This window comes from Haliotis cracherodii, unplaced genomic scaffold (genome assembly GCF_022045235.1).
Source record: "Haliotis cracherodii isolate W230 unplaced genomic scaffold, xgHalCrac1.p SCAF_2, whole genome shotgun sequence".
Classification (NCBI taxonomy): domain Eukaryota; kingdom Metazoa; phylum Mollusca; class Gastropoda; order Lepetellida; family Haliotidae; genus Haliotis; species Haliotis cracherodii.
The window spans coordinates 17606203-17624450 of NW_027266275.1; the positions used below are offsets into that span (position 1 = coordinate 17606203).

Below are 18248 nucleotides of genomic sequence, written 5' to 3' on the forward strand. Positions count from 1 at the left end.
AATCACTGGATGGTCTGGTCAAGATTCGATTATTTACAGACCGCCGTTCTATAGCTGGAATATTGCTGAGTGCGGCGTTAACAACCAACCAACCAACCTTGTTAGAATAGGTCCCCGGCACCCTCTATGCTTGTCGTAAGAGGCGATGAAATGGATCGGGTTGCTTGGCTGGTGTACGTACATGTTAGTTGATTTCGTATCATGGTACACGTACCGGACCTTGTTCATAATATCATTCAGTCACTGATTTGACACGGATTATTTACAGGCCGCTACCGTAGTATTATTGTGTGCGGCGTTAAACAACAAATAAACAACACTATAGGCCTAATCATTATAATTCTACTTGCTTTGACATATAATTACACGAACAATAATATTAATTGAATTATAAATATTCATACTGAATTAGAACTAGATATCGTCCCACTTTCATCGCACCCGCTCTTTGAACGTGGTATATTGCCTTATAGGATGGTAAAAATAATTTACAGGTAGATCTATGCATAGTTAGGCTATTTGTCAGAATGAAGAAGTTCTTTGTACGGTATTGTACTAATACTTTGGGGGCGGTCGGGTAGCCTAGTGGTTAAAGCGTTCGCTCGTCACGCCGAAGACCCGGGTTCGATTCCCGACATGGGTACAATGTGTGAAGCCGATTTCTGGTATCCCCCGCCGTGATATTGCTGGAATATTGCTAAAAGCGGCGTAAAACCATACTCACTCACTAATAATATGACACCATATATCTGAGGTTTCGTGTTCGTATACTGTCATCTACTTTAAATGTTTTGTTTATGTCATGTTAAGAAAACAGTTTCCTTATATGTAGCTTACATCCGCTTATGCATGCAATGCGTAGATCAACCATAGCCTATATATAGTCCTTCTAGACTACATTTAAAGTCGGGTTTTTTTAGGAAACATTCTTAGATGTTTCTTCATTGCAAGCGCTTTGTCGACGTATAAACATTATTTCATATCGGCTGTAAAAAACAATAGCTGCGTCAGACAATGTGACAAATTTCGATCATGACTCTCAATCCAGGTATATCATTGTCTCATATCGGCTCCCCGACCCTCACAAACCAGTCAAGAAAATGTTCATGTGTCTCGTCTCTACAATCGCTCCCGGAGGCACTTTCACATAAATTATACCTCATTCATAAACTAAACATATTTATTTTGGAAAACATTTATAAAATCGTCATGCGGTGATTAAATGTTTCAGATATGTGGTGGAGGGTAATTATTTCTCAAAGCCTGTTTGTCTGCTGCATGGTCTATTTTGATCTATTTTGCACGATCCGCATGACCTCGCGAGCTCTGATCACGTGATTCGCGGCCATTATGCTAAGGTTTCTGAAAGATGGCTTCGCTTTTTCAGGAGATTAATTTAGTCATACAATAAATTTAATTGTTCCAGAAGATGCCTGGACCTGTCGAGAGATGGCTCGAAACATTTATGTGCAAACAGTATGCTGAAACGTTTGAAGCCTATGGATTTAAAACTCTTCAATCAGTGAGTGTTTGTACGCGGGTTTTTCCAATATGGCTACCGCGTTCGCATTTATTCCAATGCGTCTTTCGTTTACCTCTCGATTTTCACAACTATTTCTGGTGTTGTAGGTATGCCAACTGCAGTTGCCACAACTACAGGCTATGGGTGTAGCTCAAGAACATTGTGAAAAGATCTTAGAGAATGTCTATGTTCTGAGACAAACACTTTTAGGTGAGATCTAGATCCTATTTCGTATTAGAAATTTGAAAGTGTAGACTTGGTGGATGTATCATAAATAAAAACAATGCGTGTTATACTATGTGAATTATATGATTGTACCTTGAACGTATTTGCTTTCATGTTATGAACCAAAGGCTACTTTTTCCATATGGCAATGGATTTACTACACATTGATCATCAGATGTATCTGTCAATCATCAAATTCAAAGTGGACACAAATGATGCATTTAAAACGAATCAAGAAGAGAAACACTTCAAAGGTCTTTTGCTTGACTAAGAAAGACTAAATACCGCCTTTGTGATTTGTAGGAAAACGTGTATAAAAGTACAAGGGCAGTATTATGAGTAATTACTGACACAGTTTGTTAATGATTCCATGACATGTGCTGTTGACATGTTTTTAGAAAGCAGCTAGCTCTGCCAGATGTCACCCACACTGCACTCTTTGAAGGGCTATATTTTTATAGTATGTACTATGATCTACTAAGATAAAGAAACTGCTGTTAATCATCAGCATGTGAAGAAAATGAACTTAATCTCTGAAATTTCCATTTCTATACTTTTTTTCCCAAGAAGATCTAGGTCCACAATGAAACTTTGTTCACCAAATTGCGTGAATAAGCATTTCATTTCAATGTTTTAACATTCGACTCATGTTGTAATTAAAATATTGACTTGTGACGTAAGTCCTGCTGGATCATGTTGATGCAGCTCTTTGTTTACATGGTATGGACAATAGTGTTCCATTTATGTTAATGATTCAAAGAAAGTAAAGTGATGTTGAGCCCTCAGTTTGATAAAATTCATGTGAACAAGTAAAGGTATTGAGTAATAAAAGTTTTAGAATAATGACATGTTTAGAAAGAATAGTTATTTTTGTATGGTTATGCCAAGGACCCATCTTAGACAATCACTCGTAACAATAGATTGGCATGTTACATGATAAGCACATATCCATATGTACAATTCTGCACAAGTGTCCTGTTATTTTTTGTTCTCACTAATTATAAGATGTTCACAAATTGTACCGGTAATGATGATATACTCACAACTGTCATGTCCTTAAATGTATTTTACACATTGTATATATGCTGATGAATCATTACTGCAGAAAACTTGCAGTCACTAAAGATAGAAAAAGTTGTTTTTGCCAGTGGCGTGGCCATTAATTCGTACATTTATATAGTCATAAACATATTACTTTTTCTGTGAAAACAGTTTGGTCTATCTGCTTTTTCTTAGCACGAACCCTGTGGGGATTCCGGGTTAGAATATGACCTCAGTAGCCTATGCCTGTGGTAAGATGAGTGATTTTAGTCCACTAGTCCTTGTAGTGATAACATATACCAATATCCTTAAGAATGACAAATTGTGGCTCATCATTATGATACCTAACTATTGGGCATTGGCAATGGGACAAGTGCAAATGTCTGTTGCTGAATAGGTGGATTATGTGGTCATTCTCGGTTTTGGTTGTGGCTTTAATATCAATCTGAATCACTGTTTTGTCTGGTCCACCAAGGCTCTAGATCATGAGATAGTGTTTTCAACCATAAGTATTTATTCAATATATTTTTGCCACTTTGGGTCCGATCTTTGGATAGTTGCCAATGGGTAGACATTTTTTTAAAATAATTCTGCCTAAAACGCTGTTTCGGGTGATTTCTAAGTTGTATCTGTTCTATCTCAAGTGTGTAACATGTTACATAAACTCAGCAGCATCTGCTGCAAATACACATCTGCTAAATAAATTATATGTATTGTCATTTGTATTCATTTGTTATGTAGGTGTCATTTCTGCATTTGATCAGTAAATAAAGACCTGTAAAGAAATACAGATGTGCATGTTGAAAAGAATGCAGCCAATACATTGGGTAATTCCGCAAAGTATTGACATATAGTATTGGGTTTTTGAAGTTTTACATGCATATTTGTATGCAAGCACCTAAACATTAATTGGGTAATAGTGATTCATGTTTTCTCAAATATTCAGCTTATCTTTGTGGTCAAGACTCAATCATATGTGGGGTGCCATGATAGCTGAATATTGCTGATGGCAGTGTTCAACAACATTCACTCACTCCCCTCGACAGTTGAATCCTACATATTCTCCCATCACCTAATGTCATTCATATATCACATTCTAATCATTAAAATGGAACATTTGTGTAATGAGTTAATGACTTATTTGGTGTAAATAGAAACCCAATAAAAGATCTGTTCTTACACAATTTGAAAGATAGGGTTTGCTTTTGCTCAATGATCTCCAAAGTTTCATTTATTTATTTTTCCAAAAGATGTTTCTTAGAAACATGACAACATAACATGACAAACACTTCTGAAGCAAGGGAAAAACATGTTATAAAGATATAATGCACATCCTTGTTGAGTTTATAAACACATCGTTTCTATTTTGGGCTAATCTGCAGACAAAGCTAGTTTCATTCAAGTCATTATCTCATTAGTTTACATGTATTGCAAACTCAGATTGTAATAGGTATCACCTGACACAGCAATAAACGTTTACCCTAACTACATGAAGGCAAGGCATTAATTACATTGTTTACACCTAGACTAGATTTGAAAACCAGAACATGACATGTATTCTTTTCACAATTAAAACCAAACTTCAGTGATTTTGCAAGAGAAAATGGAATAAGGACATTTTCATGATAGGGCATTCTTCTATCTTACTATCAGTGTGTGTCCTAGAATATGAACCAATCTGAAACGCTGATGTAAATATTGCAGTGTCATGAGTTAATCCATTACTATCAGTGTGTGTCCTAGAATATGAACCAATCTGAAACGCTGATGTAAATATTGCAGTGTCTTGAGTTAATCCATTATTATTTTTCTGTTTTGTGAAAACCCTTGTGTACAAATTGACAAGAAAGCATGTAATGACAAACATCATGGTTAAGAAGCAGAAGTCCGGAATGTCCTTTGAAATGTCTTGTGTACTCCAAAACTGGTCAATGTTCTTGATATATTTGCAAGTTTTAAGTAGGGGTGAAGCCATACACCGGTGCATCGTGAGTTTTCATGCAATGATACGATACACAATATATATTTTTTCTTTATCGATACAAAACGACACACTTGTTAACATTATGACTATCTACCGGGTAGTCATTTTCTCAGTCACATATAGCAAAAGTGTATTGTAATAAGCGTTTCAAGTTCACAACTAAAAAAAGGCGCTAGGAACATGTGTCTACAGCCAGCTTTCCTTTTGAACCTTCACTTAATTATAAATAGTCGAGAAGTTTCCTTGCAATTTGTTGTGAATATGTGCAGTGTAAATGCGATACATGTCATATCTTGACCTATGTATCGATACATATCGTATTATGACCATGCTGCATCATGTCACCCAAGTTGTATATAATGAAATCGATAAGAGTTCAGATAAGTGACTTTTGGGGTGTAGGTGCAGTGGTTGGATTAAGACAAGTTTGAAATGTATGATGATAACATGATATTCAGAGATGTTTATGTCTCCAGAGTGGATATTGTTATTATGTAATGTTGATACCTTCTTCATTTCATTTAGAGTTAATTACTTAATATTTGAATTCTTACAATTTACATGATTATTTGTGTAATAATCAAAGTGTTAGAATGGGAACCATTCAAGTAAAGGTTTTATCTTTTAATGGGGAATCAAAGTTACACAAATTAGCTTCTGTTTGTGTTGTATTTCCAGCTGGAAACAACAAGGGTCCGGGGCTATCTGAAAGTGCTAACTTTGACCCATCTATCAATTCAGCCAGTTCAGCCCTAAGATCTGTTGCTATGAATGCTAATTACCAAAGAGGTAAGCGCTATGCTAACCACCAAAATTTTATATATTTTAGGCACTTTCGATCAAAACATAATCAAACTGCCTATTGTAATCATACTGCAGAATGCATCAAAATCCACCTAACCCAGCCACCATCGATATCAATGACTCCATTCCCCAGAACAAATCACTAGTTTTAATTGAAAAATGTAATATTTATGGGGATTTTACTACTCTACAATATTCCACAATCCTGTGGCAAATTAGTTTTCTAGTTGATTCAAATTTAGTGTTTATTTCTACTGACCATTAACTTTCGTTTTCAGGCAGTATGAACCACTACCCTGATGAGTATAGTGGTTTTGGCCCTGGTGGTCAAGGAGGTGGTGGAAGAATTCCAGCAATGAACTACCCAGGACGATATGAGGAAAACAACATGGTTTGTTTTATGGTTATTATCCACTCAAAGACCTTGTATATCCAAGTTGCAATGTGAACATTTCTATAATACCGTCCATGTTTGTCTAGTTTGAGTTCAATACAAAAGAAAATCCATTTCACAAAATAAAGCACACCTGATTCCTAGATATGTTAATGTAACTTGTTAGATGAGGTCTAAAATAATTCTTGAGAGATCTCATTCTGTTTGGATACATATCTTTTCACAAATAACTGTTAGACACTTCAATTATTTCACATGAAGTAAATATTTCAGTAGTAGTTAAATAATAGGTAGTAATATTGGATTCTGTAAAGCATTAACATGCAAATTTCTGAAAATGATTCATTCAGTAAATGATATTATTTAACATTTGGGATATAAAATAATTCATGCAGTATTCATACATTAGCATTAACTTTCTTGATATTATTACCTCCTCGGTTTGAATAAGGGGGGGTTGGGGGATATAGCAATCAGCATGCCTATCTGTCTGCCTGTCAGCCGTTTGTTTTCTGTTTCTGGAGCAGCACTCCAAAACTGTACAATATTTTTAGTTGAAACTTTCTACATAGATCGTCTAGTTGGGAACTGGTATCTTTTGATAATTTGGAATTTTTGTACTTTTTATTTTGTTCTTTTTTTCCTGATGAAAACAAGTTGTTTTTCGTTTCCGGAGCAGAACTACAAAAAAACATGAAATATTTCTTGTTGAAACATGCTATATAGATCAGTCTAGTGGTGAATTGGAGCCTTTTGATAATTTGTGATTTTAAGAATAAATTATTGTTTTTTCATGACAAGAAGTTGGGACTTCTACTGAAAATGAGAGTACCGTATTCAAATTAATAAGCGCCCCTCTCTAATAAGCGCCCACGGCGATATTTGCTAATATATTGGCTAGTGAACAATCCCAATCAGCACCCCTTCCGATTGATCAATGTACACAAGACTTATTTATTCGTGTATAATACGCACTCGTGTGTTATATCACCCTTAATTACGGGCAATTAAATTCTTGAAAAATATATCTGTCGTATGTAAACATTTCAGGCTGTTAACATAAACCACGAAATTTACGATGTTTCAACTGAAAATAATATTCTAATAAACGCCCCCTCTTTCTAATTTTGAGAGGGCCCTGGGCGCTTATTATGTTGAATACTGTAGTTCCGTTTCTGGAGCAGAACTCCCAAACCGTTGAAACTTGCTATACAGATCAGTCTAGTGTTGAACTGGTGCTGTTTGATGACTTAGGATTTTGAAAAATATTGAACAGGAATATAATTTCCTTCACTGAGCGTATCCAATTGTATGAACTGAAGATATCCAATGGCAATGAACCAAAAGTAGGGTATAAGTTGCCAAACGACATTCCAAATTGCACTAGACTGGGGGGATATGTCATCACCTGATGACTCTTGTTGTCTTTGCAGTGAAAACCTTGCCACCATGTATATTCTGCAAGGTATAAGACTGTTCTATGTTATTCATTTCAGGGAAACATGGGTCAAAGTATGGCTAGCTACCAACACCATATGGCTGGTTATGGTAGTCAAAGTCAGGCTCAGATGATGATGCAGCAACACCAATCACAACAGCAACATGTACAACCTCAACAGCAACAGCAGCAACAACAACAGATGATGAATCATGGTGGTAGTATGTACCCTGGACAGCAGCACTATATGGGGCAACAGCAGCAGCAGCAACAACAACAACAGCAACAATTTCCCAATCCATCAAACCCTTACCCAGGCCAGTACAGCATGCCTGGAGTCCCTCCACAGCAACAGTCATCTCAAAGTCAGATGTCTGGCAACAATTACTATCAGAATACACCACACCCTTCACCAATGCATCATCATGCAAGGCATTCATCAACAACACAGAGCCCACAGCAGGTGGCTGACAGCATATTGCACATTGCTTCAAATTATCCTCAACAGCAAACAGTTCAGGTGCCTATTCAGAAGAGTAGGTCTGCTCCTTACCATGTTCCAAGATCACCACATTACAATATGCAGTCAGGAAGTCCTAACCAGTCACCAATGGGTGGCAATATGAACAGACACATGGGATATCCATCCCCGTCATCTCACCAACAGCAACAGTCGAGAACATCACCTATCAGTCCAATGTTGATGCATAGTCCAGTTTCTCATCAAAGCAACCAAAGTTTACCAAGTCCTGGATCCATGCATAGTCCTACTTCTGGAATACGATCTCCCATACCAACACCTCCTCCTGGATATCATAATGTAGGACTGCGCTCCCCTTGTGACATGCAACAAATGGCATCTCCAATGGGGACTGCCCAGTCCATGAGATCGCCAGGTCACATGCCTCCGATCAACATGTCACAACCAATAGGTTCTCCAGCCGGCAGGTCGTGTAGTAGCGGAAACATGACTTCACCAGGTCAGCATCAGCAGCATTTCTCTCCTAACCCACTGAACTCTCCATCCAGTCATGTTGGTTCTCCATACACTCCATCTTCCAAAGCTCATATCAGTAGCCCACCTCAGTCACAGAGTTACCAAAACATTTCTAGTTCTACCTCGCCTAGTCCATATATAAGTGATATGTCGTCTCCAGATCCGGGTCCACGCTCTGGTGTAGGTCCATCTAATCCCCTTCAGTCACTTCAGAAACTAGTGATGCTTCCGGAAACACAAGTGGTTGATCCTAAGAGTGTTGTGAATGATGCTTGTTTACCCTCCCCACAAAGTAATGAGGGTTCAAAAAACTGTGATGACTCTGCAGAGCAGCCGAGCGGGGAGGCCTGCGGCAGCACTGCAGAGTGTTCAAATAGCAACAGCACAGACCGTGCTAGCTCCAGCCAAAGTCCTCCATGCACAGACGGTAAGCACTGCAATGAAGTTGGTGATCATTCTGAAGATAAACTCTCCAGTATGAAAAACCAAAATGAATCAATGCTATCTGTGAAAGACAATATAGAACCAACACCTGAAATAAGTGAAAAGTTCAATCATGACTCTTGTACTAATCCTGGTCCAACTGTGAGCTTGGTACAAGAAAAAAGATCTCCTGTCCAGAACTGTGATAACCAGGAATTCAAGAAAATGTCAAAGGATGCACAGTGCCCTTTGATAGAAACTCCTGTTGATAGTCCAAACAGTATGAAATTAAACCTGGAGTCAGCTAAGAAAGAAGATGTTACAAGCCCAAGGGACAAAAATTTGAATTGTGATAATACCAAGAAATGTAAACAGGACAATTGTGAATCAATCATAATAGAACCAAAATTGGTCAATGGAGACATTGACCACTGTAATACTACTCCAGCTACGTCAGTTAGAATGAATTCTACATCTGTTTCAGGAAAAGTTAACAATGTAATGAATAAAAAGGCTGAAAACCATCGGACGAAAGAAGCAACTGTTAAGGCATCTGACAGTAAAGAAAGTAACAAGATTGGAGAAGTATCCACAGTGAATTCTGTGGATGAAAAAAAGGGTAAAAAAAGAGGTGTCAACAACAGTAATGACAAATGTGACAGTCAGAAAAAGGCAAGAGTTGTAAATTCTGTGAATAATGATGAGATGGAAAAGCACAATGACTCAGTTGATGGCGTGGAAGAAGTGGAAACTCTAAGGGTAAGAAAAGACTCCGGCAACACATATTCTAGGCAGAGTAGGAGTTCTTTCTTAAGATCAGATGAACTTTTCTCAGATTTTGGAGAAGAATTGGATGGTATAAAGAATGAAGACTGTCCTGATACAGCCACTTCACCCACAAACAATTCTGGTCCAGTCAATTCCGAGCTAGATACCTCTGATGTGTCATCAGACAAAAGAACAGATAAATTGCCTTCCAAATCGCCCAAACAGCCTAATGTGAACAAGAAAATGAATTCTGTAACTAAGAATACAGATTTGAAAGAAACAAAGACAAACATGGCAAACAGTTTTCAAGATGGCTCATCATCAAAGTTTCCTGGTAGTTCCAAAACTAAAGAGACTAAAAATAAGTGCAATGAAGAGAAAAAGCTACCTTCGCAATCAGCAGATAGTGCAAAAAGTAGTGACAAAACCAAACCTGCATCCAATATGTCTTATGATGTAGAAGTTTCTTCAGTACAAATACCACAGACTCCAAAAACTACTTCATCTGCAAAGAAGAGAAAACATACAACAAACTCAGAGAAAGGTAAGAAGTCTAAAGACAATAGTGTAAGTACAGACAATTCTACAAATGGAGTGATACAAAGCCAAGAATCAAAACCACCTCAGGTGAAGAAAGAGCTGACTTTCCATATCAATGAAGAGGATTCTCCAATGGAAATTGTTCTTTTATCAGATGATTCTGATATTGAGGATAAATCCTTATCTGTGCTCAATGTCAAATCGAGCACTGGTGGAATAAAGGCTGAAGCCATGGATTATGATGATTCTATTGGATTGGAATCAAATGAGTCACGAGATGTGGATAGAAAGAATAACTCCATTGTAGCTGAAACTGTGGACACAAGTCCAAATTCTGACAAGAAAAAGAGGGGTAGGCCAGTTGGGAGCAAAAATAAAGCCAAGGTGAAAGAAAAAGAAAGATCAGGAAAGAAGAAGAAAAAGAACAAACCCAATCCTGAGGAAGATTCTTTCAAAATGATGAAGTTCAATAAAACTCTTGAAGCTATGAAGAAAAAGAAGAGAAGTGATGGTATATTTTCATCTGGACCATTTATTAGAGTTGAGGGACCCAGGTCTCACCCAGCAAGTGTGAAAGTATTCAATGATACACCAACTGATGACTTGGACTCAAAGTTAGGCAAAAAGAAAGCCAGCAAGGGCCTGGTGTCATCAGCACCTTCTCTCCAGATCTCCAATCTTCCAACTGAAAAATCAGTAATGTTGCCATCTCAGAAACTTACGAGTGACACTGTTTGGGTGTGTGCTCTCTGTGGGAAACATAGCAGCTACAAGATCCTGGGTGATCTATTTGGGCCTTATTACATCGAGAGTCACCTTGCTCTGCTCAAATCAGAAGAAGAAAGCAAGAAGGAGGAACTGTTGAAGAAGAAGACCCCCGAGTCCACTCCAACAGGCGAAGCTGGGGGGAATAGCAGGCGCAGTCGGAGAAGGACGTCCAACGAAAGACGGTCTAGCTCAGGGATGAGTGTATCTGAACCACCACTTCCTAAACCGAAGGAAGTGTGGGTGCATGAAGATTGTGTTATGTGGACTGACGGGGTGTTTCTCATTGGATCCAAAATATATGGATTAGAAGAAGCTGTCAAAGTGGCAGGGTCCTCAGTATGTAATATTTTCCTATTTTTGTCTTCGATAAAGTTTTGTGGGATATTTCTTTAATTTCATTTGACCTCCTTACATGTCAGTGATACTTAAAAGCTATCAGATAAACTGAGATGAGAGAGTTCACAATAGAAAAGTTTTCCTTTTTAGAAATATGGAGCCCTGCAACAAGGGAAATATTTATCTGTGTACGAATGCTTTACTTAGAAACATTTTACCCCTTTTATCATGTTAGATAGTCCCTTTCTCTCTTTGGCCATCCTTTCTTTTAATCACACTTCAATCAATGGTCTAAATCAACTGGGTCACTGCAGATTAAAAAACAATCAACAGTGTAATATGTTTTATTGATTAGTCGAGACATACTGAGAATTGTCATCATGCAGTACACATTCATTTTGTCCCATCTTTACACTACAACAGTTGCAAAGGGGACAGACTGTGCCCAGTGACCTCTTATAAAGTGTACAAAGACAAAGCTTTTTTATAGATTGGACATGGTGATTCCATGATCTCAAGAGAACCCAAAGGTTGGTCTGGAAGTGTTTGCATTTCAATTACACTGCAAGTTTTGTTTGCACAAAGGGAGGTAATCTGTGGCTTATGGCCCATTTTCCTCTGACATAGGTTGTGGTATTGCCCATTGTTTATAAATTAATCTTATGGTTAACTCATGCCATGTCCTGTCCTTTCTCTTCAATATCGTGTTTGTCAAAATATAAGAGATGAGGTCATTTTGTACAACAAAAATCTTTACCCATAGTTTATCAATAGACATGGAAAACATCAGAAATCAACTAAAGAAAGTATTCTTGGTTCTCATCACTTTTTTCCACACACTATAAGCACATGACCTGTGCACATGGTGTGTGCAAAATGTTGGCAAAAGCAAAATTTAATTTCAAAACGATTATGAATAATGAATTAAAAAAAAGATATCCCGATTTCAAGGGAGGTCAGATCATTTAAAACAAATTTATTTTAACAAACCTAAACTTTTGGTGACTACCCATAGAGCAATTTCTACATAAATTCATGCATATCATAATGTATTTAATGTAAATCAAGTATTAATATTAATTTTGCAGCTCTGTTAGTCTTTCTTTTCTTTTTTATCCTAGGTCTGCTCATGCTGCAAAGAAAATGGTGCTATGGTTGGATGTTTAAACAAAGGCTGCAGTCAGAAATACCACTTTTTATGTGCCACAGAGAGAGGTAACCTTCAATGTCTAGTTTGTACACAAGAGAAGAGTAGTATTTGTTATTTTTGTTTTTCACATTGTCCCACCTTCAGTGAGTGGCTTGAAGTATGGCTTTACTTTATAATAGAAATGAACTAACTGGTTTATGACTTTTATTCAGTATTTCAATGTCCTACAGCAAGAATCAATTCAAAGGAAGATAGCATTTGTTGTAATTCATATTTGTTTCTGCTCAACTGGAGGGCTGCATATTACCATGTGGTCTATTGTTTGTTGAATTATTTCAAAGTCTTACCCTGCAGCAAGTCTAGTATGTTTGAAAAGATTTAGATTTGGTGGACTTTACAGTTAAAACCTAAACATCAGGATCCCAAAAAAAGGGTTGTCTCTTTATCAATTGTACCTCAATGCCATGGGACATTGCTCATATATCACTGGTTTGTCTGGTCCAGATTTGCTTATTTACAGGCTGCCATCTTATAGCTGGAATATTGTGGTGAGGTGTGTTAAACAACGAGCACATATATAAGCACAAGATCGGTTGTCATCTGCTGAATATGAAATGGCTATAATTGCTTTTGGAATAGCCTTCCTGAGTCAGTGTTAATGTGTTCGCATAACCCAGTTGAATGTGAATAGACCCCAATGTGGTCAACAATACTCCCCTCGAGTAATGAAAGCATATGTTATGATATTTCAAAATCATTTCTTTGCAGGATGCTTCCTTGATGAAAACAGATTTTCTCTACTGTGTCCCAAACATAAGGTATCAGTCTCATTGAAATAGATTAATGTCATTATTCATCTGTAGGTGTAACAGCAATACCTGTAACTAGTGAAGAGAGAATTGCATCCCTTGGGCACAGCAGAAACCGATGATCATGGATTTGAATTATGGTTCGCCCCAATTATGTTTTTAGGATTGTGGCATCATGCCCATGCTCTTGGGTTTCACCAAAGTGGTAAATGTCTGAGACCTGCACCAGCTTGCATCCCACATTAAGGTGACACACTGTGATATAACTGGAATACTGTTCAAAGCAGTTTTAAACACCAATCACTCATTCACTGACTCCAATGCAATGTGTCAGTATAGATGCCTATGCCTTTATTTGCAAGTGATAACAACTGGTATATATGTACTAGCATCTGTACCAAAACATCACATTTAGAAGTGGAATCCACAAGTCAACACTGTCATTGATAGGGCATCTTCTTGAATGCTACCTAAAGATATTAGAGCCTGCAGTGTAATTAGTTCATTAGAAATGTGATGACTGCTCCATTAAGCAATCAATAATGCTCACTTCCGAAAAAGGTACAACTGGAGTATTAATGTATGCTTTGTCTTTTCAGGAGAAGAGAATAAAGATTGAACAACCATGTACTAAGTCATGACACAAGGTATCTAGAGATACTTTTGATTGAAATAAAAATTATTAGAATCTGAACCAATTATAAGCATGGTCATAATGTGATGTTGTGTACAATTTTGTCCCTTAAGTCAACACTCTCCTTAAAGATTTCACTACAATGGAGACCGCCTCCGTGGTCTAGTGGTAGAGTGTCTACCCGGAGAGCGTAAGGTCCGGAGTTCGATCCCCGGCCGCTTCGTACCAAAAGACGTTAAAAGATGGTACTTGTTGTTACCCTGTCTGGCGCTCGGCATTAAGGGGCTAAAACAAGGACTGGTCGGCTCAGAGTCAGTATACTGTGTCTGAGTGGGGTATTCATGTTAAACTGCGGCATGATATCTCAGTGAGCTAGCACTATAAATCGGCATCAGTCCGGACTAGTACAAGCAGCCACACACGTACATGCACATCGCTATATAAGTGCAATAATCTTGGACGCGACGTTAAACCCCATTTCACCTCACCTCACTGCAATGGACATTCAGCTCACTTTGATTGTGCTTTGGTACTTTCTGAACATATTTTGATTTGGGACCCTTTGATGAAACATATAATGTTAATAAGTTTGTTTTAGGCACCATCTTCTGCACTCAACTCTGGTCATTGCCGCCCTAAATATCTTATGTGCCAGTAACTGTTTACTAAAGATGGTTTTCTTCACACAAGTGATTGTTACCATATGATAAAAAGAAGAATATTACTCTCAGATTATATTGTGCATGTTCTTAAATTTTGCAGATTTTGCACATTACGCAGCCACACTTTCCTTATTTGATGGCTTAAGAATTCACTACATAAAATATTTGGCCCACTCTAAATGTACCTGATGAGTAGCTGTGCCTTTGCACTATTTATATATTGTAGGCTGACAAATACTGTGCCTTGTGAACTTTTGTAGTTACACCCCTTAAACCATTAATAGTCATTCATATTTCACCTGTTGCAGGTTTAAACATGCTGTTACAGTGTAGCAGTAGATCCCAGTCTGAATACTGCTGAGTTGTAATCAGCATGTCCAGTCCACCGGCTAGGACAGATGGAGACAGTGCCCCACCACTTCTCATTGACGTCGCATTGGGGCTGTGGAAGACTCAACTAGCAACACGACTGATGAGATGTGTGCTCCAGACAGAGAGACAAACTTATGCTAAGATATTCATTGTGTTAACTGTGCCTGCTTATGACGCTTACAGGGTTTTACTGGACACAAAATATTGTGTCATTTAGCCATAAAAGTTTAGAATGGATGCAAATAATATCCACTGCAAGACAGACGCAAAAGTGTTTGGATGTTGGAATGATTGAAACTTCTTTAATTGAAGCATGTAAGATTTATATGATTTTTTTGTTATGATGACATGTCCGTCATTGCTCAGCCAGCCAATCATCACTGTCACCATATAGCTGGAATATTTCTGAGTGCAGTAAAAAACAAAACATAAACAAAATCAGTAGCTAAGATTGATGTAAATAAGATCATCCCAATCTATTTAATTAAAAGCATAAAGCATTGCACTTCATATTTTATTTGTTGTTGCTACAGGAGTCCTCCTGGAACCCCCATTTTATGGGTTAGTCCCCCAAAATATCTATTACTAGCAATCCCCCGGACATGCATATAAATAGACCAAGGTATGTAAATCTCTCAGCTTATTTTCAAGAGAACATGGTGATATAAATGATATTACATCCATGAATCCAGCATGTTGAATGTATAAACACATTGAGGGTGTTTTAACATCTGTTAAATATTAAGTCATTTTTGATTATGTCATTTCTTTGTTGGAGTTTTCTGTGATGTATTCTGCTTAGTAAGAGTTTGTCTGTCTGTCTGTGAAGGCAACCAGTCATAGACTATGCAATGGAAGATGGCGCATAAACTGTGTATGACATGGGTAAAATAGGTGTATCATACCTTATCCTACATGCTGAATACTGAAGGCATCAAGTATTGTGTCAAAGTAGATTTATTTTGGTACCTTGAAACTTCACTCGTGGATTGATTTGTCACTGTGTGTTGGTTCTGAATGGAATAATGAAAAATCTCTTGAAAATGTATTGATAATGATATAAATGATGTCATAATCCACCAAGGCAAGTTTAAATCTAATAAATATTTCCCCATTGACTCTGTAGAAACCATTGCAGTATTGCAGTCCTATGTTTCCCTAGAAATAAAGAATTAATAATATGAATATGGTTGATATTTTTCATTTAGTTTTGATTACATTTTCACCTTCCTCTTGATTTCTAATGTAAGAATAAAGTTGTGTTGCCTTGAATGAATACATTCTCTAAGAGAAGTCTAGGTTTTGCAATGGATTTTCTTTCATATTTGATAGAAATTGAAAATGTGGAACTGCTATTGCTTTGTTTAGAAACGTTTATTGACCCATATCATGCAGTAGAATATGTGTATTTGGCAGAAATCTTACCCGTCAGTCGGTAATTTAATTACTGTCACAATGATTGATAGCCAAGAGTTGTATGAATTGTTAAGAATTAGATTTTTAGTCCTATATTTCCAGTAAATATGAAGATTTTTATTTTATACAATTGAGGTCTTATTTTGTGATTAAAGCCTTTAACAAGTGAACTAAGAGTATGAACATAGTTTTAGAATTAATTGGAAATTAACAGCATGGCATGGAGTACCTGAATGCAATTGGAAGAAGTTGACTGGATATCCATCAAAAGGAGTTTGCCATCATTATAGAGTGCAGATAAGCTTGCTTCTTGTTCTAAAGCAAGTGTCATGTGTTGCTTCTACATACATGTATGTGCTTCTCTGTAACATTACAGCACAGTGATGGAAGTCTTCAGAATCTGCAGCTGATACCATGCAAGCTGCAGGGTGGGCTGATGGAGCCTGTCTGTACAAATGTATAAATTGTCATCACACTACTTGTGGAGTAATCAGGCTCATATATAGAAATAGTTTGATGTCATCAAGAAGCCTGTATTGAATTTTGCATAAAAATATTACAAATAAATATGATGTGAAGTTAATACTTGTGCTGCTTTTATTTATGAATTCAATCAATAAATTCTGATGGAGAAAATATAACGCATGTCACAGCAACCCAATCAGACGTGTCTGGTGACAGTAACATAGAGTTATGCCCCTTAGTAGACAATAATGTTGGGTATGTGAGAGAATTACCACAGTTATGAAACAATTTCCCAGACTATGTAGAAACGTGCCATTGCTAATTGATCTTTGCGAGATGCGTTCTTTCATTCTCAACACAACCTTTCAACATTGTATTAAGAACTAGATATTCTTTTGAAAAAATTATACCACTTTCCCATTTACTTCTGGATGGATTATCATCAATGTCTTGACGCCATTGTATGAACATTGTCTGTCTCAACAGTTTTGATGGCGCCTGTAATAAACAAGTACTGTGTCGCATCAGCTCTGAGTGATAAATATATGTGCTTCATGCCCCATGTGGTGCTTGTAACGTCTCTACCAGCTGCTTCCAGTGACGTAAACAGCGTCTCCAATGTCGACAACATAATTGTTAATCAACGTGCTGGGTGTCATTGACATACCAAGTCTATTTCTTACACCCGTACGAGCTTGTAAATGTGCCGCACTGTGTTTATTAAGGAACGTTTAAAAAGGCGATGTACTTGTTGATGTTTGTCGCGTTTCTACCAGTGACTCAACCTGCTGGATGACGTAAGACAAGTATCTTTTCCTCGAACTGAATGACAACGCAGAAGTCAACGGGAAGTAAGAATAATTAGTTTTTATTCTTTGGCTACTTTTTAGCGGGCAGTGATGATACATGTTCCGATAACTTTTTTAAATAATGACGTGAATGTGCCACAAAAGACGATTAATATAATTTATTACGTCGATTCTGTTGAATGTGTTGGACTATTTTGATCCTTTGACATTATATTTTTTTTATTTTTTTTTACAGTATGGAAACATACCGAGTTCAGGGACGACGCTAGAAATAATTTCTGTTTCATTTTAGCACCCAATCTCGGACGTTAGTGGCGAGTCTGCTATGACTATGATTCAGAATGGGGAGAGTGTCAAATATTCACCTGACTGAAAACGGAATCGCCGACTCCTCCTTAATTCCCCAGTTTATGAGTTCTTAGGAGCTATTGCTTGGATTAGCACCATTTCTTAGCCAGTGGATGGGTTTCTATGAACAAGTGCCACATTCGCTGGTACCAATTGGAGTTTTGACAAGCCCCCCACGACGCCAAGCTGACACATGTGTTACTTAACAGTATTGCAAAGCAATTCCAGGAATGTCGATGTCGTCTGGTGGTCACACGGGCCGTCACTCGTGCTTTAGTCAGTAATCTTCTTGGGATATAAGTCCCAGTAATACCTGGTCTGACCTTTCGGCTCATTATCTGAT

General features: G+C 37.5%; 1 protein-coding gene across 2 annotated transcripts; it reads left to right on the top strand.

Annotated features, from left to right (window-relative positions):
- Positions 1-1346: 1346 nt before the first annotated feature.
- Positions 1347-16840, top strand: LOC139469910 (uncharacterized). 2 transcript variants are annotated; one of them, XM_071252255.1, is made up of 9 exons: positions 1347-1522; positions 1630-1732; positions 5451-5561; positions 5855-5967; positions 7467-11240; positions 12362-12455; positions 13159-13208; positions 13799-13846; positions 14804-16840. In XM_071252255.1, the coding sequence occupies exons 1-8, from the start codon at positions 1430-1432 to the stop codon at positions 13838-13840; spliced, it is 4380 nt and encodes a 1459-aa protein (XP_071108356.1). In that variant the 5' UTR covers positions 1347-1429; the 3' UTR covers positions 13841-13846; positions 14804-16840. The 2 variants fall into 2 exon arrangements, with proteins under 2 accessions (XP_071108356.1, XP_071108358.1); XM_071252257.1 differs by lacking the exon at positions 5451-5561.
- Positions 16841-18248: the final 1408 nt, after the last annotated feature.